We start from the raw sequence: 25,048 nt of genomic DNA on the forward strand, positions 1-25,048 counted from the left end.
TTATCTATTTTATTTGCATATTGTTGTCATTTTGTGTTTTGTTTATCATTCTTATTCATTTCCTGTTATCTTTTTTTTTTTTTTTTTTTAATTATTCTTATTTATTGATATTATTGTTATTATAATTATTTATTGTTACCTTGTATTTTTAACTCCTTGATTTGCTTACTTTCTGTTTTAGCAGCACTGGGAGATACTGTGATATGCAAGGTGCTATATAAGGGGGTGGGGGGTTGAGGTGCATATGGAAGGTACTAGACAATGTCAGTAGATGCTAAAGTTGTCTTCAGAATTCATGAAGTATGTGCCTCGGTTGTAGTAGCAGCAGGCGATGTAGTTGGTGTGTTAGCAGAAGTACTGTTGTATGTAAAAAGGTGATGCCTATTGCGCACAGTCCCAGTTGTTTGAGGTTGAAAGAAAGTGGGGGTGAGTGTCAAATTTCAAGATTTTAAAATTAAATGAATACATTTTACACTGCTACAGTGGTTTATATTTTGCTCATTAGCTGTTCTTTGTGCTTTTTGGGCTACCGTATGTATGGTTATTGGTACTACTACCAATAATAATAATAATTATATATTTTTTTGTTTGTTTTGTGTGGCTTTGTTTATTCTACACTCTTAATTAACGTAATATAGTAGTTTAATCCAGTTTACTACAATTGACTCATTTACAGCTAATGCACTTCCCTACACACACACACACACACAAACTCCCCTCCCCACTATGTGAAAGGGAGGTCTAGGAACTGTTTTTGGTAACAAAGGGAAAGATTCATGAGTGCTTTTTCTCTTTCATTTTGTGTAAATGGGTCCCTTGTGCAGAGGATTCACTTTCCATTCTGTGGTCCTGTAACAGAACAGTAGCTACTGTATGCCTTTTTCTTATTACTTAAAAAGAATCCCTTCATGAAATTCAAGACATATCAAAATTCTTGTAATGCCCAACCCGTGGCATTGCAGTACATCATGTAAGATCGATGCGTTTCTAAAAAACAAAACAAAACAAAAAAAACAGGTACTACAGCTTCATTCTAATTGGGCATATCTCTCCCCGAATGTCAGAGATTGAATTCATGGTGATAGAAGTCAAACATACGGCTGTTTCCTTTTGTGGTACTACCACTCAGGGGACTGCTGTGGTCCCAAGCTAGGTACAGTTACCAGACACACACCCACTCTCTCCCCACTATCTCTCACCAAGAAGTCAAATCTCCCCGCCGTGCTGTGATTGAAGTAACATTAGATGGCTTAATTTTATAGTGCAATTTAATAAAAGCGCACAATGTAAGGGTTATTTACTGTTAATTTATTACTTAAATACACACAACTCTATGCTCTGTTGTCATGGGGACAGGAAAGTAGTTTTGTATGCCGCTGTGTTTAAAAGGTCACTGAATTTCACCCTTAATTTTCAGTTTTTTTTACAATGGCCCCTGTTGATTGTGTGGATATGGGCTTCTTCAATATTGCATTATTTCTTCCTAAGCTCTGGTAGACAAATGCAAACCATGAATGCATGAATCAATTGATTGTTTGTGAAGTAATGGATGAATTTCCTTAATGACTGTCAGTCTGTCAGTAGCCTTCTGTGAGACGAGACAAACCCCTCTAATGGATGGGAAAAGTACTTCTAAATTTTTTTTTTCTATTTTTTACAGGAACATATAGTAAGTTGAAATTTGTATTTCAAACAAAGAGAACCAAAAATCTACAGCTGCTATCTTGCCTGCTTTCTGTGGGGGTCTGTTTGTGGTGCCATTCCACATTGTTGCAGCTTTAACACTAAGGCCAAATAAAAAAAAAAAATGTTTGAAAAATGAGGCCACGTCACGATTTGCCACAAATCATTATGGATTGCCTTGTAAATACTGCGTTCCGAAATTATTACAAAATGTTCAGATCAGCTGAATAACTTGAAAAAGTCTTGTACTCATAAAAAGCCATTACAGGAGCAGCGTATCACCAGTCTGTCATTAGGGTGAGCAAACTGAGCGTGATCGAGTTCATCCTCTCATTTTACCACCCAAGAATACAGTGGAATAGTTGCATGTCTTTGTGTTATGTAGGTATTCACTTAAGTTCTGGCCACTAGATTTCAGTTTACAAAAGCTCCCTTATTTTGATAACTAAACATTGACAGGTATGCAAACCCATTTTCGCAGTCAGCTATGCTCATTGGAAGAGTTTCCACTGCAAGTATTTTTTGGTTTAGTTTTTCAGCGTCTTCATGCACTGAATCAAGGATTATAATCCTTGTACCAAATAAAGTTAATGCTATGGAACAACCACCCCTAATGTTACCATGTCGACCACGCCTAAATCACGTGAACGGGGCCTAAATTAAGTTCAGAGTTGTTTGGTTTAAACATCAATATTAGTAACCGGACAACCAAGAAGCAGCAGGGAGGTGGGAAAGTAATTAAAATACAAAAAAACTAATATGTAGCCTAAAATCTTTTTGAAAATCAAAATATAAAATTACCTTGACCAGCTGTTTTCCCGGTACTCAGTACAAATGTTTTACCAGTATGCAGAAATATCTTTAAAATAGCCCTTTCACCCTTTGGAGGAAATTAAATCACTGTGAACACATTTTCAGAAACTTGCTCGTATCACTAGCACGCCTGTATGTAGACGTTATTCTTGAAAATGTTTCTTTTGTTATGGTTATCCCTGAAGGTTGAATGCAATGCTGGGTCTATTTAGAAAGATATGTATTCAATATAGAACACAGTAAAACATCGCAATCCAAATGCAGGAAGCAGCGTCTTCGGAAACAGGAACCATTTATTAAATACCAGCATCCAAGTTAGTTCTGCCTGCGGCGGCCGTGTTTTGCAGAGTGCTTTGATTCAGCTCTACAGGCAGTGTTCTGCAGCGCCCAGTGCTGTGCTGGAAAATCAAGGGAGGGTTTCAATTTATTGACTTTCAGATTTGCAAGGTCTTTTAATGTGTACTGTATGAATACTAGATCACTTTGATGTGGTTAATCCACCATTTTTCATTTGTCAGAATTCAAATATGGCAAATTTCAGATATTAATGTTGCAAATGCATCATTGCAAATTATGTTTAAGATAAATAAGGAAAAAGCTGTTTAGTGTGTAAACACATGTCCCGTGATAATATTAATAATGCACAACAAACTGACTTGTTTCACTGAACTGTTAATTAATTGCCACATCTATTATTGCAGACTTGTTATTTATTTAATTTCTTTTTTCCCCTCTAATACAAAAATTACTTTATTTGCAACAGTCTTTTTACGGCAATATTTTTTCACAGCAGAGAAAACAATGTGCTGACAGTCATTAAGTGTTGCAGTAATGATGCTGCTGTATTTTAGTCCCAGTGGTTTCACTCCTTAGAACTACCTGCCTGTAGCATAAAACAAGGCAGGTGGAAAGTTTTTGTTAAAGAAGGTGCACCCTCAAAATGAGTCAGAGCCAGCTGTGAGGTGGAGAAAGGGGAGATGGGGGGAGAATGAAGCAAGATATCAGTGTAACTAATGAAAGTACAACAGGGTTATTAACAGTGTACTGGAAAATAACACTTGCCACTTCACCGTGCTCACACTGCTTATTCAGGAAATTAAAAGGTTTACCGACCTACCCTATTGTTTTCCCACCGTAACAGTAACCACACACATTTTTTTCATTTGGCCTAATACAATCTCTGGAGCGGTGGTTTGAAGAGTCCATTTTCTTTGGAAGTCAATCAGCTTTGACTGGCGTTAGTCCAGCTCCTAGTTTTTTGTGTTTATTTAGAATTGTTTCGGATGATGGCGGCAGTAGCCCTTGTGTATAAAAGTCAGATTTACCAGTTAAACGATGATAAACATGTTTGTTATAAACAAGTAGACTTGACTTAGTGTTTAGTTATGTGGGATGTTAGTTGGCGGTGCTTAGGGAAGGACCAGAAATGAGAGCACATGGAGCAGGAAGTGACATTTAGTCCTGGAGCCCTGTACCAAAAATTGTATCTGGGCAGGATTTTCTTTTAACACACAACGAAAATAAACAGTCCAGTATTGCAGAAAACAAACAAGAGAACTACCTGGAATATCAGCAATGGTAAACGTTCAAATAAAATCGTCATGGTTACAAAAAAACAACAATAAAGTAAGCACTGGGTTTCTCCGTGCTGCTGCAGTGGGTTTCCTCTCACTGCGTCTTGGTTCCCTTCCGAGGAGTATAGAGTAGTTGAGGGTTTTTTTAACGCGGTACACAGAGAATTGTGAGGGTCTGGAATCAACTCCCCAGTAATGTTGTTGAAACTGACACCCTGGGATCCTTCAAGAAGCTGCTTGATGAGATTTTGGGATCAATAAGCTACTAACAACCAAACGAGCAAGATGGGCCGAATGGCCTCCTCTCGTTTGTAAACTTTCTTTACTCGGCTCGGCAGCCGCATGGTTCCATCTTGGGCCAAGATGGCCGCCCGACCCGGAACTTCCTGTCTGGTCGGTGTTAAGCCTCCTGGCCCAATCACGGTCAGCCCTACACAGCACTGCTGGTGGTCGGGAGGGCGAATTACAACAGGGGCTCCTTTCCATCCTGTCGCATTTACGTTTACATTTTTTTTCATATTACTGTTTATTTATCATGTTCAGTTACTGTGGCTTATTATGGTTTGCGGTGCATCAAGATACTCCATTTTTTAAATGATTAAACTTTCTGAAGGACCGGTGCAGTTTTCTAATGATATGTTTTCCTTTGAAATGTTGTGAAGTACCACGGCAGATAGGGTTGTTGGGGTATTTCCCGTTGACGCATTTACACAGTTACAGCATTAGCATTTATCTAGCGACCATCCAGCTTTAATTATTTGTCGCTGTCATTTAGAGTCAACGCCTGAACTAGAATTTGAAGTCCTCAAGCCTAACCAAAAACGAATTGCCTCAAATATGTGCATGGCATTGATAGCTGAACCCTGCTTTCTTCACCAAAGCAGCAGTCAGCAGCAGGTGTAATGCTTTAGCTGGCAGATTGTAAAAGGATGGCAGATCTCACATTGTAAACAAATGGGACACCTGCCTTGGAGCGGATAAACACATGCAGTACATGTTTGAGTAGCAAAAGCAACAATACATACAGTAGGCTAAGCAATTAAAAACTGAAATATGCAAAACATTCACGACCAGTATTCCTCTTGCACTTGCTGTGAACTTCTGACTCCACCTGTATGAAAATACTCAACCTCAAACATGTACTGCAGAGCACTGAATAAATGCATAGTGAACACAGTCCCTTAAGCTGATAATTTCAACATAGTAAGACAGCAGACTTTGTACGCATGGAAAAATAAGTACATACATAAATTGTATGCAGCACTTACGCATTCTGATCCTATTGTCAAAATAGTGTGTTAATAATTCTGAGTTTCTGTAATGCAGAAATACAGAGCTGACAATTACGTTTGGTTTTTTTTTTTTTTTTTTTTTGATGCTGCTAACGTTTTTTTAGTCGGTGAACAACAACAATATTCTGCAGCTCGCATTAATTATTGTCTTATATTTGTCTCTTAACTGGCCTGGTTATTTGATCTTTAATTAATAACATTATATGACTTGTTGTGACAGCTTGATGATTAAGTAATGGCATTGAAATATGTATTGCATAGTTGCATCAAAGGAACAGGCATTGAGTTGATAATTAAATATGATGCAATTATTGCTCAATGCTGTTTTAAAGCGCTCCTGTATTTTTGAGATTGTAGATAAATCATGCAGAATTTTGGGAGACTGGCAGAGGTGCAGTCATGGATAGTTTTGCTTTTATTTTTTTTTTTTTAATATATAAAATTTTATTTTATATTTATGTATAATAATTTTACTTTGGAGACTTGACCTAAGGATTACAACACTTCCAGTAATACTGTGTTTCATGGCTGAAGACATGGCACCATTTCTAATATCACACATTGAGTCACAGTTTTCAATGGTCTCCCCCTTTTATTTATAACAGTAATAGTCATGGCATTGGACAGTGATGATTGATTGTACGGTAATTGGGTTTGCATGGTTACACATTTACAAAATCTGTTTTATTTTTAACCCTTAAACTACTCTGTAAGGAAGGATGCGTCATATATCCTACTGTAATGATAGCATGAGATTTATGTCATCATCTAGTCAAAAAGTGATACTGTAGTATACTCAGCCTTTCTGTAAAAATAATCTTTTAATATTTTCCCTTGACTATTTATTTTTGGATTGCATGCCCTTGAGATGGGATATTTAAATAAAATGATGTGGCACAATTTATTAAGGGAAAGTGGGGGAAAAAGTGTCCCTTTTCTTGGACTAGGTGTGTATGTCTCTTGGAGAGGATCATCTTTACTGCAGCAGCATGTTTACTTGGTCCTCTGAATTAGACTGCATGATTTATTGTGTGAGACCCAGCTAAAAAGCTACAGTATTAAAAGGCTTTGTTTTTCAGTTCAATCCCTTGGCATGCAGGTATAGGGTGTGCAGTCGATGTGCATACCGTATAACAAAGAGCGGTTTGCAGAATATCTCTTCTATTTCCTTTTAAACCTACACATACTGTCACTAGTACATTATTTTGCTATTGTATTTGATATACATTTTTGCATTTTTAATGTGTGAAAGTACTAATCAGACCCTGGGATACAGAGAATTTAAATTCATCTGTTTTATTTTTGTTTTTTTTCCCCTAAGAGATAATGCTGCCCAAATTACTTCATTCTCCCTTTGACCTGCTTTCACAGCAGCAAACTAAATAGCCTCCTTCTCTAGAAACAACCTATTTGCAGCTCCACAGGCAGATGTATGTTTAGCATTGCTTTGAGACTGACTCTACACGCAGCTCGCTCGTACAGTTGATCTGTTAGGATCATTTCTGTGGGGCAGTGAGTTCATGGAAGTGTATCATTTCTTGCCTCCCCAGCTGTACTGTACTGCTGTAGAACCACATTTTATGTTTGGCAGACAAATTTAATACTCCAATCTTTTGACAAAAAAAGGAAATGGTATGTGTGAGAAAGTAACGACTTGCTGTTTGAATACTATCTGTTTGTGACTGATTTTACACCAAAATATTTAAACATGGTCCTGTGCCCCATTATCAATTACTATGCCTACAGACTGAAAATTCCCTTACAGAAATGCCCTATAGGATCCTATAGTGGTACTATAAGACATTATGGGACTAAAAAGGTTTTAGAGAAATCCTAAAGGCTTCTTTTAAAAAAAAGAAAGGGTCTCCCTACAGTAGTACAATAGGACACTATAGGACTAAGAAAGGTTTTAAAGAAATCCTATAGGATATTTTATAGGACTTGACCAATTTACTATAGGACTTGACCAATTCACTATTGGACTTTCTATAGGTTATTTCCGTAAAGGTTATTCCAGTAAATGCAGTATGAATTCCAGTAATAATGAATTTATTCTCAATTTATCCAAGTTCAGTTAGTATGTTCAGGCAACATTACACATTCAGTTTCTTCAGGGCTTTGGACGGAGGCAAAAAGCTTATTACCCAGTAAACCCATACTGTAACAAACACTGTAATTTACATTTTGAGTGAGTTTTTACCTGGCTAATTTAGTGTTCTAATAATACAAATAATGGTCATAATGATGATATTAAAGTAATACTATTAACCCCTTAATATACACAAGGAATTGAGCGCTTGTTCAAACAGTTTCTTCTTAAAATGCATTTGAGAGCGACTCAAGTATCACAAGGAGGAAACTGACAAACAGTCCAACCTGTCAATACATTTTAAAAGCAGCAGAATCACTTTAGAAACCTAAAAGGTCAGAGAACTGATAATAGGAATAAACACAATTATTAAATGCATCACAGGAGAGTAAAACAACAACACAGGATGGTTTCCAGGGTAGTGACATAGCTGGCAGATTAAAAAAAAAAAAAGAGTCAGATTCATGTTGGCACTGATATTAGCTCTATGCAGTGACCTTGAAACCAGACACTATTAAGCACTGCTAATATATATATATAGTGCTCCAAAATGAACAGTTGTGAATTTCTTTTAAGTAATTGGGTGGGTACAGCACCTGAAACCCACTATTAAGCACTGCTAATATATATATATAGTGCTCCAAAATGTGTGTGAATTTCTTTTAAGTAATTGGGTGGGTACAGCACCTCCCGGTTGTGCCTGATTTAAAGAAATTCTGATTTAAAAAAAAAAAAAAAAAAAAAAAAAAATCCATGTTATTCCGCATGTAAAATAAAAGGTTTAAAATGAGTTTTCCCTGCCACATTATAAGACACACAAACACTACTACTGGGTAACAGTTAACACAGGAAGTATTTATTGTTGTTCTAGTTACACTTGTTGTGTCTGTATCTTGCATTTTAGTTTATAAATTTAATTATTCTTGAACTGTAATCTTGTATTGCAGTGTAACATGTATAAGTCGCTTTGGATAAATCCGTCAGCTAAATAAATAAATACATAAATAAAATGGTTACACTTTCAAATTCTAAGCAAGTTACACGCTTACCAGCATCATCAATCAATAAAACAAACAAACATACATCTTTTTTTTACTTCAGATATTACAAATAGTTCCTGCTGTAAAAAAATATGTATGTTTATGTTAGTTGAACTCCGAGTTAGTCTTTGTCATCCGGACGGCTGTTGTTAAAATAGAGCTGCAGCATTCCAGCTACAATTGGTCTGACTTTGGAATGGCAGCTCCTCCCTGATGTGCTTGCTGAAAAAATCTTGAACTGCTGGTTGATCCACTTTGCACAAAGGAGTGTCTGCTTTTACACACATGTTTACAAATTCTGAAACAGTTTCCCGCTGTTCTTTGGCAGGTGTAAGACACTGAAATGATCCAAACACAGTGGTCTGTTTCAGTGTTTTCGATGGCCCTGCTGTTTCAGCCTCATTTTGTTTACGTTTCCTTGCATTCAGTTTGTTTAGCGCTTCGCTTGTCATGTGTTCTACCTACAAGTGTAATCTACAGCTTTGCTGCATGAAGTACAAAACAGCACATTACCATCGACATGAAATTCATCCTTGTCAAACTCGTTGACGTGATATTTAGGGGTGATTTTTATTGTTTTTGGCAACTTTGAACAGCTCTGAATACTGAAGTAAACTGAACTTGAGTACCGGAATCAATTTTATTAGAGATATGTTTACGAGAATTTAAAGAAAAGTTTCCTGTGTTAATGTTTATATAGTGTAGCGATCTCGGTTGCCCCGGGCAGGTGCATCACACAGGGCAGGGCAATCCACACACAGGCGGAGGGCGGGCGCGAACCCGGGACCTCTCGCAGTAAAGCATAGTGCCGATACCACTGTACAAAAGAGCTGGCTCCTTTGCAAGGAGCTTATATCGGGCTTATGTCTTTGTACGTGATTACATCACCTACCAGCCCTGCTGCTGCCTTCCCCCGTGCATGCTACACTCTCCCCTGCCAGCCTCAAGTCTGTGCAGGACTTGCTCACCAGGCTACAGTCCGACGAGTGCGTGCTGGGGTACCTGTGTCAACGTCTGACGCCAATGTAGCGTTCCCTGCTCCCGCAGGCAGGCACATCACACAGGGCGGGGCAATCCACACACAGGCAGAGGGCGGGCGCGAACCCGGGAACCCTCATACTAAAGCATAGCGCCGATACCGCTGTACAAAAGAGCCAGCTCCGAGATCGCTACAATATTATACCTGTATTGATTTGGTCATTATCAAACAAACAAAAAAAAAAACTTGCATGTTTTTTGCCCCTCCCCACGTTTTTCTGTGTTATCGTGAAAAAATCTGCTTTTTTCCATGTTATCATAGAAAATTCGCGTTTTATGTGTTGTTCCGCAGCAAACAGATTCCTAGGATCCCTGCTGATAAGATTGTGGACATGATCTGATCCAAATAGTTAAGCTGATTAAAAAAAAAAAAAAATACATAATCCTGCCCAGGCCAGATATGTTTTTTGTTTTTGTTTGACCTGACAAAATTACTTCAAAATATATCTAATCTTTTATTAGAGTTAATTGAAATGAAACCTAATTTTACCTAAACAATATTTAGTATTTTGTGGCAGAACATCATTGATGGGTCATTCTGTGCTAATGGAATACATTCTGCCCTAATGGTACAACTGAAATATATATAGATGTCTCTGTATAAGTAAATGTGTACATATAATTGTTAAACTTTACAGATTTACAAAACTTAGTAAAAAAAAATACTCTAAAAAGACAGCTATTCATAAATATTTTAGTATGTTCAGCATTTTTTAGCATTTTTTAGCAGTTTAGCATTGTACAAAATCCTATTTCTCTCGATGAATAATGATTTAAATGCAATAAAGTGGATCACTTTGTGTCTATGTTGTAGTGCTTGTTGTTCAGTTTGTATTTAGCTCATGTTTTGTAGTTGCAGGTTGTATCTCTGTTTCTTTATTTGTATTACTTCTCAAACCTTTCAATAGCAATGTCTGTCCAAACAACTAACGTATGTAACAACATTTAGATCCTGTGCAATTATTGAGTCATACATTTAAAAGAAAAATATTAAACAGTGCTGCTTGCATCAATTAAAAAAGCAAAGAAATAAACTAAACACTACACCATCTGATAACCAGTAAACAAAACATCTTAGTTTTGGTGCGGTTCAGTACAATTGCATTACCATCAGTACCATAAACACATACTTTACAAGTTTAACATGTATTGCACTGTAGAACAAGTTACAGTATGTATTTCATTTCAATTACTCTATTCAAACAAAATATTTTCTACATTGGGCCATAAACACTTTCCTTCTCTGTCAGCTTGTTTTCCTTTGGCCATTTTAAGTTTTGTCTTTGTTTCGTCTCCAGTCACATATTGTTTTTTTCAGCATTGCGATTGCCATGTATTTTGGCAAATTCAGCAATGCGCAATTTCAAACCTGCTGAATAGCATTTTTGATTTTTGTCTGACTGTCCTACTTTATCCAGTCTCAAAGTCACCTGCATTTTTATAGCATTACAGTTACAACAAACGGAAAACTTGATAAGTTTACTTTCCGGCTTTCTAACCAATAGCTGTTTGCTACAGATCCCAGGGGTGGATTCAGTTGGCAAATCAATGGCTTGGGAGGGTGGGAATAAGGAAATTCATAGAGACTGACCGCTGTTGTGTTAACAGTGAAGCAGTATAGCTGTGATGTTTTTGAGGTCAGTCAAGAGCCTAAAAGCTTGCGTTTAACATTCAAAATTACTAAAGGTATTGAGAGTAATAAATTAATACTTTTAATTAGAACAGTGGTTTTGTGTTTCTACCTAGCAACACGGCCTGAATGCAGTAGATCCTGGTTGTTGACAGTTAAGTTTGTATGAGCTATAACGGTGGCTGTGGTAATCCCATTGTGGCACCGGTACAGTAGTTTAATATTAGACACACCGGTGTATTAGTCGCTCTCCCCTTTTAAAGGCCCCGCAACAATATATAGAGAATCGACTTATACAAGGGTTTTTACGGTACTTTATGAAATGTTTTATTTGTAACTGGGACAAACTTAACTGTTCTCCTAACTGTATCTGTCTCCTGTTTCATCCGTTAGAAGAACTACCAGCTCAAAATAATCATCAATTATAACTTTACTTTAAACAAACTGTCTAAAGATTTTAGTTTATCAGTTCTATGGATAAATATCCAATATACAGTAACAAATATTGCGTATGGGTATAATAGATATGTAAATAACAAAACATCTAATTGACGTCATTAAATGTCAATTTTATAATACAAAAATATATTGGAGGATAATGCAGCATTTTAAGTATAACTGTGGTATATTATCAGAGAGGATTTGCGGAAAAAACAAGTCTCCACTAACCTAACCCTAGTATAGATTTTTATAAGCCCTTTTTACAAACATCTCTTCAGACAGGTGCAACCAATTTCAGACATCATCATCATCATCATAATAGGCAGTAGGGGTGTAATGGTACGCTACTGTCACGATACTGTATGTATCACAATGGGTAGATCGCTATACGGTGTGTATCATGATGTATGTGATGGTCCTGGTGGGTTACTTGTTTGATGCATAGATAGGGAGGGTATGTACTGTATTCATACCACCTATAAAACACACTTGCTCTTCATTGAAGAACCACCTGGTGAACTACAATGAGCTGTGTTGTGCTTTTGGTCTCGTGTCATGACACAAACGATACATACGTCTGATATATTATGTCCACAATGAATCGCTACACCCCTAAATACACAGGCAACTTGATAAATAGTAATAATATAAGTGCAAGCAATGACCCTGCACAAACCACTGTAATAGAGAGGAGAAGACTACTTTCTGCTGAGGTCATTGATTGATTAATTACTTAATGAGTTAGTTAATTAATAGCACATATCTTAGGTTAATTGCCTGCGAGGCAAGAAGCTGAGGGAAGGGTCTTTTAAGGACAGAAATAATCTTGATCGGTTTAATGTGGTGGTTCAGCCAGCTGTGAAAGCACAGTGATGCATTTACTTTAAACTGAAACTTACACCCTAAGGCATTTATTAAAGGTAGACTTTCAAGTCTGGATTCCTGCAAACCACCTGATTTTAAATTTTAGGAACAATGGGGTACTGTGAGATGAGTTTTAGTCCTTTTTCGAGTTCTCTTCCCTGGCCACAAAGTGTTGTGTGATGCACTGCCATTAAAGTTTCCGTCCCTGTTGGTGAGAGGAGAGGAGAGGTTAAAAGCTCTATAACCAAGAATTTAGAGGAGCCCGGCTTTTTTTCTTTGTCGTTAAGAGGCTTGCTTGTGGTCTACAAGGTTGTTGCTTCACGCCCAGCCTCCGCGCTGAACACATACCTGTAACCATCACACAATTCGTATAGGGATTGAACTTCAAGTCAAGATTGAGATGCATTGTTGTAGCTTTGTGGGGAAGCATTATTAGCCTTCATCTTTCATAACCACTAGATATTAAATCCTCAAAATGTTAAATTAAAAAAAATAAAAACTATAAAACAGAAAATATTTCTGTTGTAGAATCTTTTTACAAAGTGCTCAGTACAGTACTTGCTGTACACCTAATTTTAAGAGTTTGCTTTCCTAGCCATTGTTGATGAATATGTATGCTATACAGTAGATCTAAAAAAAATACATGGGTTATTTTAGAACACAGTGGTATACTGCACAGCTAGATGAGCAAATAGCAGTATGTTGCTGTTTGAATGTGGAAGCTCATTTTGTGATACAGTGCAGTTGTCAGAAATGACACTCTGTTCTTCAGTATAGATGACAGATTCATTATCTTCTCTGTGGCTTCAATTGTCGCCCTTTACACTTGGTTTGATCCAGTGAGGTCTGGATTTACTAAAGGGAATACTTTGATTTTACACATCTTGAATTCAATCCTAATTTCAGTTTGATAGTGGTTGGCATCATTCAGCACAATGATGACTGACAGTACCAGTTCTTCATAGGTCACTGTAATAGCTGCATTTTAGCAAGTGCAAGTCCAGTATACTCAGCATGTATAAGGCGCAACCCCATTTATAACACACAGAAATTCTCACAATATGTGTAAGAGAGTCCACAGTATATTCAGAAAATTACAGTAATTAACATTATTAAATAAACAGATAACAGTATAGCACCTCCAAATAAAAAGACACATATTTAGGACATGATTTACTCATATGGTTTAGCATGGCTAGAAACTGCTTTAAAAAAAAAGAAAAAAAAAGAAAGATGTTTCTTTATAGGTAGCTGGGGGATGTTGCTTCAACATTTTTCTAATATTGTAAGGCACATTTGTGTTGCCAGTTCTTTATAATAATGTTCAATAACACATTGTTTAAATGGCATAATGAATTATTATGGGGAACTCTTCTGACCCTTTCTCTCTTTATACAGTAGCAAATGAAACTGACCTTAAACAGAATGATCAGTAGGTTCAGCACTCATACACACAATGGAAATCAGGTGGGTTCCTCAGGTATCCTCAGATAATCAACCCATTCTGTCACCCATTAACATAAACCATTACATGGTAGCACAGGGTAAGAATCAAGACCAGAACAAGCTACAGCAGACAAAAAATATTGGTAACCCTGTTTTGACAAAATCTGTTTTCAATAATACTTTTTTGTCTTTTTTTTATTGTACTTTAATATGCCCCATACCTTTGCCATAAGAGAAATGTACAGGGCATGCTACAGCAAAAAAAAATAAAAAATCAGCAACTTCTTGCAAAAAAAGACATGTAAACTGCACTGTACCCACAGCTTTTTAACTTTACAGTATACTGGTGCTTGAATGACATGCAGCTTTTAGTCTGTAGCTGGAATAGAATGGTACAGGTTAGCTTTCGCAACTCGCCTTGCAAACACATAGATCCCCTTTAATTAATTTTTTTGTTTCCCTATCAGTGCTGCAGTTTGTCACTCATGTCAACGCTAAAGGGGCAGTAAACTAATCTGAATGAAGGTCGAATTACTAAATGCACGATGTCCGAAATGACTCATGGCAAAGGTGACACAGTGGGTCTAGTAGATACATGCTATAACAGTGACCTCCCTTCCGTCCTGCACAGGCATTCGACCTCCAATCATGAACGGGCCCATGCACCCCCGCCCCCTGGTGGCGCTGCTGGATGGTCGGGACTGCACGGTGGAGATGCCCGTTCTCAAAGACGTAGCCACCGTGGCATTCTGTGATGCACAGTCCACGCAGGAAATCCATGAAAAGGTATTAACTATTGATTTAACGACATGCATAGCGATGTTACAGGAATATTAGGCTCCCTACTCGTGGAACTTGAATTGTAATGTCATTTTTATGCCTATGAAGGAGTCTTACTACGCAGTTTAACCATAGTCAGTGTTTGTTAATGTACAAAAGACAAAAAAAAAGGTAAGTCAAGGGTAAGTCATAATGAAAGTGAAGCATACTGATTTTAATAGCAGGATCCTTAGCTTAGCTGAGTATGTTGATATCATTATGATATCATCTTTTTTTTTCCAGTTCATGGTATGATGACTGAAAAGGGGGGATTTAGTTAAATATTACATGACTACTATGTAAAGTTTTGTAGAATATTTTATATTTTGTGTGTGTGTGTGTGTATATATATATATATATATATATATATATATATATATATATATTATATAATATATATATATATATCATCGCTGGGCCCTGGAGGGAGCTCCCTCTAGGTACCGACTCTGCTATAGGGAGCGCCATCGCTAGAGACTGGTTAATTGTTGTCTGTCATGAGTTGGTCCTTGATAGGTAAATGTGTTGTAAGGGAAGGGGACCACACCAGGGGAGTTATTTAGGGGAAGGGTGTGAGAGCTAGGAGGGCAGGGATTTGGTTTTGGTTATAACCTCCCTCCCCCCCCCGTCCCCCCCCCCCCGATAGAAGTGGTTCAGTCAGGAGAGACAGGTTGGGATATAAAAAGGGGGGGACGTGACGTGAAGCAGGAGAGTGAGACAGTGTGGGTTTGAGGAATAATTGCATAATTACAGATAAAAAGCCTGTTGAGGAAATTAATAAAAAGGGTGTTGTTGTTTTGTTGTGGTCTCAGCCCATATAGATTCTGTGTTACTTTTACGATAATAATTCGATGAGTCCTTTTCGAGCCTCTCACAATTCTGTCTTTTACCACAGACAGACATAAACAACAAATTTAAATAACCCTCTCCTGAGACATAATATACTTGTATGGCGCTACGATAGATATATATATATATATATATATATTATATATATATATATATATATATATATATATATCAATTCTTTCTTCATGCCTACTCTATGGCAAGTAGTAACACAGTTAAGCAAGGTACCAGTGTGTTCATTCCTGGACCTGTGTCCGCTGTTTTTGGAGCCAGCTGTAACACCTGCAGAATGCATTAACAATCTTAATTCTGGGAGAGGGGTGTTTAGCTCGGTATCAAACCAGGCTGTCTGCTGGCTGGGTGGGGGTGGAGGTCTGTTACAGGGCAATGGCTGAAGGCGGTGAAGTCATCCTGCTTGCAATGAGAAGTGCATTGTTCCCATTTGGAAATTGTAGAGAGATATTTGTTTGTTTTGCAGAATATTAGTAATGCAGTATTGGAATAACTAATGCCAGCCTAAACCCCATACAGTCTCATCTGTATTTCAGCAGCTCTGTGGGGACTGAAATCATCATAATGAAGGCAGGGGCCTCCCACACAAGGTCTAAACAAAGAGGCATACTTTTAAAACATTTACTCCAGTCTAATGAACTCCTACTACACATTTTACAAAGCTAGAACCAAACTACTAAGGTGTGTTTCTTTGAAAAATGTTTGTAGGTGTAGCTTGATTTTAATGTTTTCACATCTCTGTATAGGGAAACATAACCACGTTTCTCAAGGCCTTTAGTTTTTGGAAGAGGGAGTTTAAACTGTTAATGATGCAAAGCTCGATGAGCACCTCGGCACCTCTTTTAATCATAACAGTGTTAATGGGGACCTGTCATCATAATGGTGTTGATTTGTTTGTTTAAAATTTTTTAAACATTAACAATTAGATTGAATCATGTCTCAAAAAATTGTGCAAATTTCACACTTGGCCTACAGCCCTTGATAAATGTGACCCATAGTCTCTCCAGGAATGAGGGTAAAGGTATTCTTCAAATGCATTATAAGCAAAGTATTCTGCATCATAGATAGGAAATTACTTTTTTGTTTAATGAAGCATGTAATGTTGCCTCAAAACAGAAACATATGTTGCAATGCAAATACAATTATTGAATTCACCGTACTGCATCTGATATCATTTACTGTGTGCTGCATTTCAATGATCTCTTTGTTTACATTCTAATGCTCATGAATCTAAATTAATAGAAAAAACACACAGTGTACTTGCATCATTTACAATATGTTTTACGAATATGTTTAGTGTACAAACCTATATATCATTTTTGACTTGACAAACCCAGGACTGGAAAAAGCTGTCAACCAAGATGAGCAATACTTTAAGATAATATCCTTACCGAATAGAAAGAAGACAAGCGTTGAATTGACAACAAAACTGACAGAAGGCATCGGTGTCGTCGTTCATCCATCAACAGTCCAAAGCACCTTTAACCATTGTTCCATAGTCCAATTTCTGTGTTCTTGTGCATATTTTAGCCTTGTCAGTCTTCCAGTCCTGGGTTTGTCAAATACCATACCTTGAAAATGGAGTGATGCAAGCTATTTCACTCAATGTTTTTCCTTCTGTATGCAAGTCAAGGTTGTTATAATAATAGAAAACACTAGTGGAGGCTTTGAGTAAATTATTACTGCTGATAATGCGTCAGAGCAGAAAAATGCAACATGTCCTAAGAGTTTTGCACAGCAGTGTATGTAGTGGTAAAGTATGGGGTACAACAGCAGAAGGGAGATATATTGGTCCCTGTATCACTAGGAATGTATAAACCATGTACCACTGCAGGTGCAGTGCAGACAGAGATGTAGTTCAGAGGGACAGAAAACTGCATCTCCCATGAGGCTAATTGGGTATAACAAATTAGTTCATTGTACAGCTGGGTGTGGTTGCAGACACTTCTGAAGGAAACCAAGGCGTAAATGTAGATAAACTGGATATACAAAGGTCAAACTAAAAATATCCTTTTGGTTTAAGAAAGAGGGTAGTAGGAATTAGCCCCCTCCTTTTATAGTCAGGGAATAAACTGGTAAAATAACCCAAGTTAAGGTAGAGCTTAGAGAGCTAGGTTTTTGTTTGAATTTTGTACAGTGTTGTTTTGTTTTTTTGTTTTTTTTTTTTTTTTTTTTGGGGGGGGGGTTGTATCTAAAGCGTCAGTCATCCTATTGCTGTGTTTTGGACTAAAAAACATTTATTCACTGCAGATTACGTGTCAGTAGTCTACCTACAACCCAGAAATGATGTGACTGTGTGAGGATAGCAGCCTAACCACACTGCCAAAAGGGGGTGCTATTTCACAAACTATATGTGTGTGTGTGTGTGTGTGTGTGTGTGTGTGTGTGTGTGTGTGTGTGTGTGTGTGTGTGTGTGTACAAAGCTACATTATTTAGATGTAATCTTTTAGAACCCCCTATTCATCCGTAATGTATACCAAGCAGTAATAAATTGGTAAAAGTACTGTATAACAATCTCTCTTTTAAGACTATAACAAACTCGTTTTCTAATATTTTACCCTAAGTACTTGCTCCTGCGCACCAGCATTCATACAGTTGTAATCAGTTGGTACAGTGTATTATTTTTTATCAACATTATGTAATGTCAGTATGGACTCTTCAGGCCAGAATTACAGATGCAGTGTTTCATAGATATGTTTTTTTTTTTTTTTTTTTTTTTTTAAACCTATATAATGTAATGGCCCTCTTTCAGTGTGCTCTGTGTGTTATTATTTATATTATCTGTAACTGGTGCCTCTTGAAACATTTTTGCCATTCAATTCCTATGCCCTGCACATTTTGTACCTTGCACCCTGCTGAAGATACTGTTTATCCATTTAAAACTGCACTGCAGTCCACTTGAAAGAAGTGGCATGTGAACCAGCTACACCATGTGTTAAGTGCCTGTTAGTGCTCTATTAGGGCAGTGAGTCTAGTGCACCACTGAGTAGCTTGTGAACTACATTTCACTGTTGTACAGAGATCTGTTTCTCCAGTACGCTTTATAGAAATATGAAAACAGAGTTGAGGTCCTATCCTAATGCGCTTATTGCTGTCAAGTGGGTTTTCTAATCCCAACGCTTGCAAGAGAGTTCTAGCAGAAAGTGATACTTTAGATTTGTAATGCCCTTTGGTTAAAAATTAAAATTATAAAAGGTTCAATTTCCAAATTCTAATTTAGCCAAATTACCTGCAAATGCGCTTCACCGCTGTAATTGAAATCCTGGTGTCTCTATAGTATCTGCATATATGCATATATATATATATATATATATATATATATATATATATATATATATATATATATATATATATATATATATATATATATATACTGAGTGTACAAAACATTAGGGACACCTTCCTAATACTGAGTTGCACCCCCTTTTGCCCTCAGAGCTGCCTCAATTCGTCGGGGCGTGGACTCTACAAGGTGTCGAAAGCGTGCCCATGTTGACTCCAATGCTTCACACAGTTGTGTCAAGTTGGCTGGTAGTGGATCTCTATTCCGAATAGCTCGTTCCATCTCATCCCACAGATGCTCAATTGGCTTGAGATCTGGTGACTGGGCAGGCCACTGCATTAAGCTGAATTTACTGTCATGTTCGTGGAACCATTCCTGGACAATCCTAGCCTTGTGGCATGGGGCATTATCCTGCTGAGAAAATCCATTGGCAGATGGATACACTGCTGCCATGAAGGGATGCATCTGATTGGCAATAGTGTTCAGATATCCTGTGGCATTCAAACGTTGCTCCACTTTTATCAAGGGGACCAATGTGTGCCATGAAAACACACCCCACACCATCACACCACCACCACCACCCTGCAGTGTTGACACACGGCATGATGGATGCATGTACTCATGTGGTTTTCTCCATACCCTAGTCCTCCCGTCAGCTTGTAACAGCAGGAACCGGGATTCATCAGACCAGGCAACGTTTTTCCAATCCTCCAGTGTCCAGTGTTTTTGTTCCTTAGCCCACTGCAACCACAGTTTCTTGTGTTTTGCTGAAAGAAGTGGAACTCTGTTAGGTCGTCGGCTGCCGTACCCCATTTGTGTCAAGGTACGACGCGTTGTGCATTCTTTTATGGGTCTTTCGGCACCAGTGTTGTACTGGACTGTCAGTTGACGAACTGTAGGCCATCTGTTGCTCTGCATAATACGTGTCAGCCTCCTTTGGGCTCTTTCATCAGTCAGCCGTTTTTGACCACTGGCCTGCCGTTGGCTGGATGTCCTTTGGGTGGTGGACCATCCTTAATACACATGGGAAACTGCTGAGTGTGAAAAACCTAGCAGCGTTGCAGTTCTTGACACACTCAAACCGGCGCGCCTAGGACCTACTACCATACCCCATTCAAAGGCACTTAAATCTTTTGTCTTGCCCATTTACCCTCTGAATGGCACATATACACAATCCATGTCTCAATTGTGCCAAGGCTTAAAAATCCTTCTTTAACCTGTCCCCTTCATCTACACTGATTTGAAGTGGATCTGACAGGTTACATCAATAAGGGATCATAGCTTTCACCTCGTCAATCTATTTCATGGAAAGAGCAGGTGTTCCTAATGTTTTGTAAACTCTGTGTGTGTGTGTGTGTGTGTGTGTGTGTATATATATATATATATATATATATATATATATATATATATATATATATATATACATACACACACACACACACACACACACACACACACACACACACACACACACATATATTTTGCCACATTAATACAGTGCTGAGCATGGGTTTCTGCATTACAGTTCTTGTTTTTACAATGGAGTATTTAGCAGCCATTAGAAAAATGCGCTGGAAATGCCTCATCTATGCCAGGCATAGGTGAGGGTCCACTGAAGCAGCGGTTGGCATGTGCAGAACAGTTTAGTTCATTGTAAATGTGTTTTTTTGTTATTTTACAAATACTGCATTATTATGGGAAACACACTGTCTAGCATTGAAATACAGTATCGTAATGTTAACTTGTTAAGAACAGGTGAAAAATATTAAACTACAGTATGTGACTATATATACACCAGCACCATCTCCTCCAGATGTAGTGTAACAAATTAAACTGAAATTACATTACATTTTTGTACCTTGGAAGCAGATGGTACCTGGATGCTAAATGAAATGCAGAGTCAAACTGAAATGCAAGCCGTTCAGAAGACTGCTTTTCAAAATTAAACATGCTGTCAATTCCTGAGTGTCTGCTTCAGTTAGGTGAGAAGTGGTTGGTGTCAGTTTATATAAGATGTATCCCTCTTCAAGAACAGTACAATTCCTGTAACAGACAGCCAAAAAAAAAAAAAAAAACACTTATTGTGTGTGTGTGTGTGTGTGTGTGTGTGTGTGTGTGTGTGTGTGTGTGTGTGTGTGTGTGCGTGTGCGTGGGCGTGGCGTGGGCGCACCCCGTGGGCGCACCCGCCGTGGGCGTTGGCGTGGGCAATTTGGGCGGTGCGGGTGCGCCCACGGGTGCGCCCAAATACCAACACACGGGTACGCGGTGCGTACACACACGTCTCTCACACCCACACACACCACACACCACACACTACACTACGTGTGCGTGTGCGTGTGCGTGTGCGTGTGCGCGTGCGCGTGCGCGTGCGCGTGCGTGTGTGTATGTATATATATATATATTCTCAGCCATGTACCCAACACTTGCTAATTAACAGGGTTTGGCTCATACAGCACCCCTATACACACGCTACATATTTCCTGTAGAGTTTTTCCATTATTTTAATAATTTTTCCTGGACTTTAGCGTTACCCTTTGTTTTTATTTCTTTTTACTGTGAACAATGTGTTTTGCTATGAAAATAATGGAAGACTGCTGGACCTGGTATTGGACTCACTACAGGGGATTTGAATTAATCTCGAGAGATGAAGTTCAGGGGGTTTAAATGTTGAATTTCAAGAGTGAAATGCAGACGTAGGTCGTAATGCACTTTTTATATGCAGTGAGACATGTTTGTGTGAATTGGTTCTGACAGTAGGGACCAGCATGGTTTCTGTTCTTACTGTAAAGAAGCCATGGGCAACACTGGCTTGGAGTGCTAGTCTAGTCTACACCAGGTCTAACATATTGAAGCAGGTAGCTGCTTTAGGACATGACTGCGGTTCAATTGCTTCAGTTAAATGATAACACTTTAAAGTATTGATGGCAGATTCATAATGAATTCCAGCTGATTACCACAAGAATAACACCTGGATATCGTCTGCACTTCCTCTGAGATCTGAAGAAATTCATTTTCAATTCAGCCCACAATAGGTAGCTGTAGTAAGCATCATGTGTTATTTCAACAGGTACTGAATGAAGCAGTGGGGGCGTTAATGTATCACACCATCACATTAACACGGGAAGACTTGGAAAAATTCAAAGCACTTAGAATAATAGTCCGAATCGGCAGTGGGTTTGATAACATCGACATCAAGTCTGCTGGAGACTTAGGTAAGCTCAACACCCTTTGAGGAAAAGAAAACAGTGCATTATTATTGTTTCAACACAGTTTGCTCCACTGGCCTCTTGACACTTATATACCACCATAACTTAACCCTGTGTTGTGTGGTGTGATCCCATCAGAACAGGTCAGCACTTCACCTGAATGTCTAATTTGAGTGTATCCAGCAAGCTGAACAAAACAATAACAATACTAATGTACTGAATGATAAACAAGAAATATATATTTTTATTATATATATATATATATATACACACACACACAGAGCTATGGCCAAAAGTTTCCTAGAATTTTAGAATTGACAGAATTTAAAAAAAACAAAAAAACAAGAGACTATGAACAGAATTTTGATCTTTTATTTAACATCATGAAAGCCATAATAGTAGTACAATATTTCATGTCAGATTTTGAAATGTCACATTTTTCAGTTTTAGTTCAGTATGTGGAAAGCTACAAAGCAGTATGTAATTCAATATGTTAATATAAAATTATTCAGCAGGTTTCATTTGACTTTATGAAGCAAAATTAGTTAATTGTATAGGGTTGATCACAGCTTTGGGCCTTAGTTCTACTGAGGATCACCTCACTCATGATAGTAAAATCCCCCCTGACTGTTGTCAGCTTAGAGCATTCCCAGTGCACATGCAGTGTATCATGAGATCCCTTCTCCTTCAGGCATTCCCAGTGCACATGCAGTGTATCATGAGATCCCTTCTCCTTCAGGCATTCCCAGTGCACATGCAGTGTATCATGAGATCCCTTCTCCTTCAGGCATTCCCAGTGCACATGCAGTGTATCATGAGATCCCTTCTCCTTCAGGCATTCCCAGTGCACATGCAGTGTATCATGAGATCCCTTCTCCTTCAGGCATTCCCAGTGCACATGCAGTGTATCATGAGATCCCTTCTCCTTCAGGCATTCCCAGTGCTCATGCAGTGTATCATGAGTTCCCTTCTCCTTCAGGCATTCCAATGTGTCAGGTTCTGTTTTTTATTTTTATTTTTATCTTTCTGATTGGGACACTGCTGCTGGCACAGGTAAAGGAACTGAACCGAAAAAAAAAAAAAAAAAAATCTGTAAAATTTAAATGTTTATTCAGCTTTAATATTTTATTCAAACTGTTTGAACAGATTCCGAAATCGGAACTGTTATGCTATTCCTACATTCCTCATGAAGCATCTAGTTGTGCTGAGACTCAATTACAGCTACATATAGTAGGGCATCTTACTTAGCATTTTGAGTTTGAAACTAACACTAGTCCTGCACCTAGCCAATTTAGATCAGAAACCAATGCATTTTAATATATTGTTACCTGCTGCTGCTTAAACACCTTGTAGTTTACAGACTGCTGCACATTCGGTTGTGATTTGCAAAACAATGATTTATTTCATTGTAAGTTGAATTCTCTGTACTGAACTGCTCGTACATAAATACAATGTGCCACAGGGCTTTGCCATTTGGGGCCCTCTTCACACAGCTTTAACATGCAAGTTTTTTACATTTCTTTTTTGTCTCATGATGGATTTGAAAGATGATGCATGAAACATTTCTTGACTGTTAAATAAATTATGCTCAGGCTTTATTTAATAAATTTAAATAATTTGAGTTGAAGCTTCATGAATAGGGCCTGTCATTTTTGGATAGTAACAATTCTCCTGTAAATTTTAAAAAGCACACTGTCTGAGTCTTTGAAAAAACATGGGGTCTATTTTTTCACATTCTACATTCAGAGTAGCTTCTTGATGGCTTTCTTTACTTTCCTTAAGCAGTGCCCTCCATTATTTTGAGTGTTGTGTAAAAGTTTAATTCTAGCACTAATCGGGGCCCTGAACTTCAGCTGTAAGCTAGAGGCACAAGACCCTGCCCGGTATTTCACATCAAAGTTTTTTTTAGGCATTTAGGCATTCATCACTGTTCAGTGTTATCAGCCAATTGTTGTAGCTGAGGTCAGTAGGAAATGAAATTGAATTGACATAAATAAAAGATTAATTCAATAAACAAACCTGTGTGTGTGTGTGTCGCAGGGATCGCGGTATGCAACATGCCCGCTGCCTCAGTGGAGGAGACGGCTGACTCGACCACATGTCACATCCTGAACCTGTACAGACGGACCACCTGGCTGCACCAGGCCCTGCGGGAGGGCACACGGGTGCAGAGCGTGGAGCAGATCAGGGAGGTGGCATCGGGGGCTGCGCGCATCCGAGGAGAGACGCTCGGGATCATCGGCCTGGGTCAGTCACAGCAGGGACTGGGATTACTGTACCCTGAGGCTCAATGTCCTCTGTGCACTACAGAGTGCATTATACCATAGGCACCTCAAGCTTTTGTTTAATCAATGCTTGACCTTGATATTGATTGATTTATTTCTTTCTTAGGATATGGTTTGTAGGGGGGGGGGGTTTATAGATAATGCCAGTATCGATTGTTTATACGTAGTTTTAAAAAAAAAAAAGAATTATATAAATGTGTGTGTGTGTGTGTGTGTGTGTGTGTGTGTGTGTGTGTGTGTGTGTGTGTGTGTGTGTGTTCACCGTCACATTGAATTGATGCTACAGAGCCTGGGAGGGACATGAGAGAAAAAAAATGTGCAGCTATTTTATCTCGTGGTCAAGACAGTAAGATTAAGAAAAGCGCACAAGATATTTTTATTTTTTTTTTTTGTCTCATGTCCCTCTCGGGCTTCGTATGATGCTACATGACAGAAACGTGAAAAAAAAAAAGCAAAACAGAAGCATTATTTGTCAAGTTAAGAGGGAATTGGTCAAGGTAACAGATTATGAACTACAATGTTAGAAAGAATTGTATCATTCATGTATCATTTAATGGATAAACTCTAAATGGCTCCCAAGTTTTGATCTGTTTGACAGGACGTGACGCGATGAGTAAGTGGTTAACACCTCATTCAGATTGTTTTTTATTTTTCTCAACTGTTCATATTTGCAGTATGTTTTTG

General features: G+C 38.2%; 1 protein-coding gene across 7 annotated transcripts in view; it reads left to right on the forward strand.

Annotated features, from left to right (window-relative positions):
• LOC121325629 (C-terminal-binding protein 1) overlaps positions 1-25,048 on the forward strand; it is a 186,133-nt gene that overhangs the window by 142,720 nt on the left and 18,365 nt on the right. For all 7 annotated transcript variants that reach the window (XM_041268456.1, XM_041268483.1, XM_041268465.1 and 4 more), the window contains 3 exons: positions 14,542-14,696; positions 21,941-22,085; positions 24,120-24,326. In XM_041268456.1, the coding sequence (XP_041124390.1) occupies positions 14,542-14,696; positions 21,941-22,085; positions 24,120-24,326 (507 nt within the window). The remainder of the gene's footprint in view (positions 1-14,541; positions 14,697-21,940; positions 22,086-24,119; positions 24,327-25,048) is intronic.

The sequence above is a fragment of the Polyodon spathula genome, chromosome 1, assembly GCF_017654505.1.
Source record: "Polyodon spathula isolate WHYD16114869_AA chromosome 1, ASM1765450v1, whole genome shotgun sequence".
NCBI classification, from domain to species: domain Eukaryota; kingdom Metazoa; phylum Chordata; class Actinopteri; order Acipenseriformes; family Polyodontidae; genus Polyodon; species Polyodon spathula.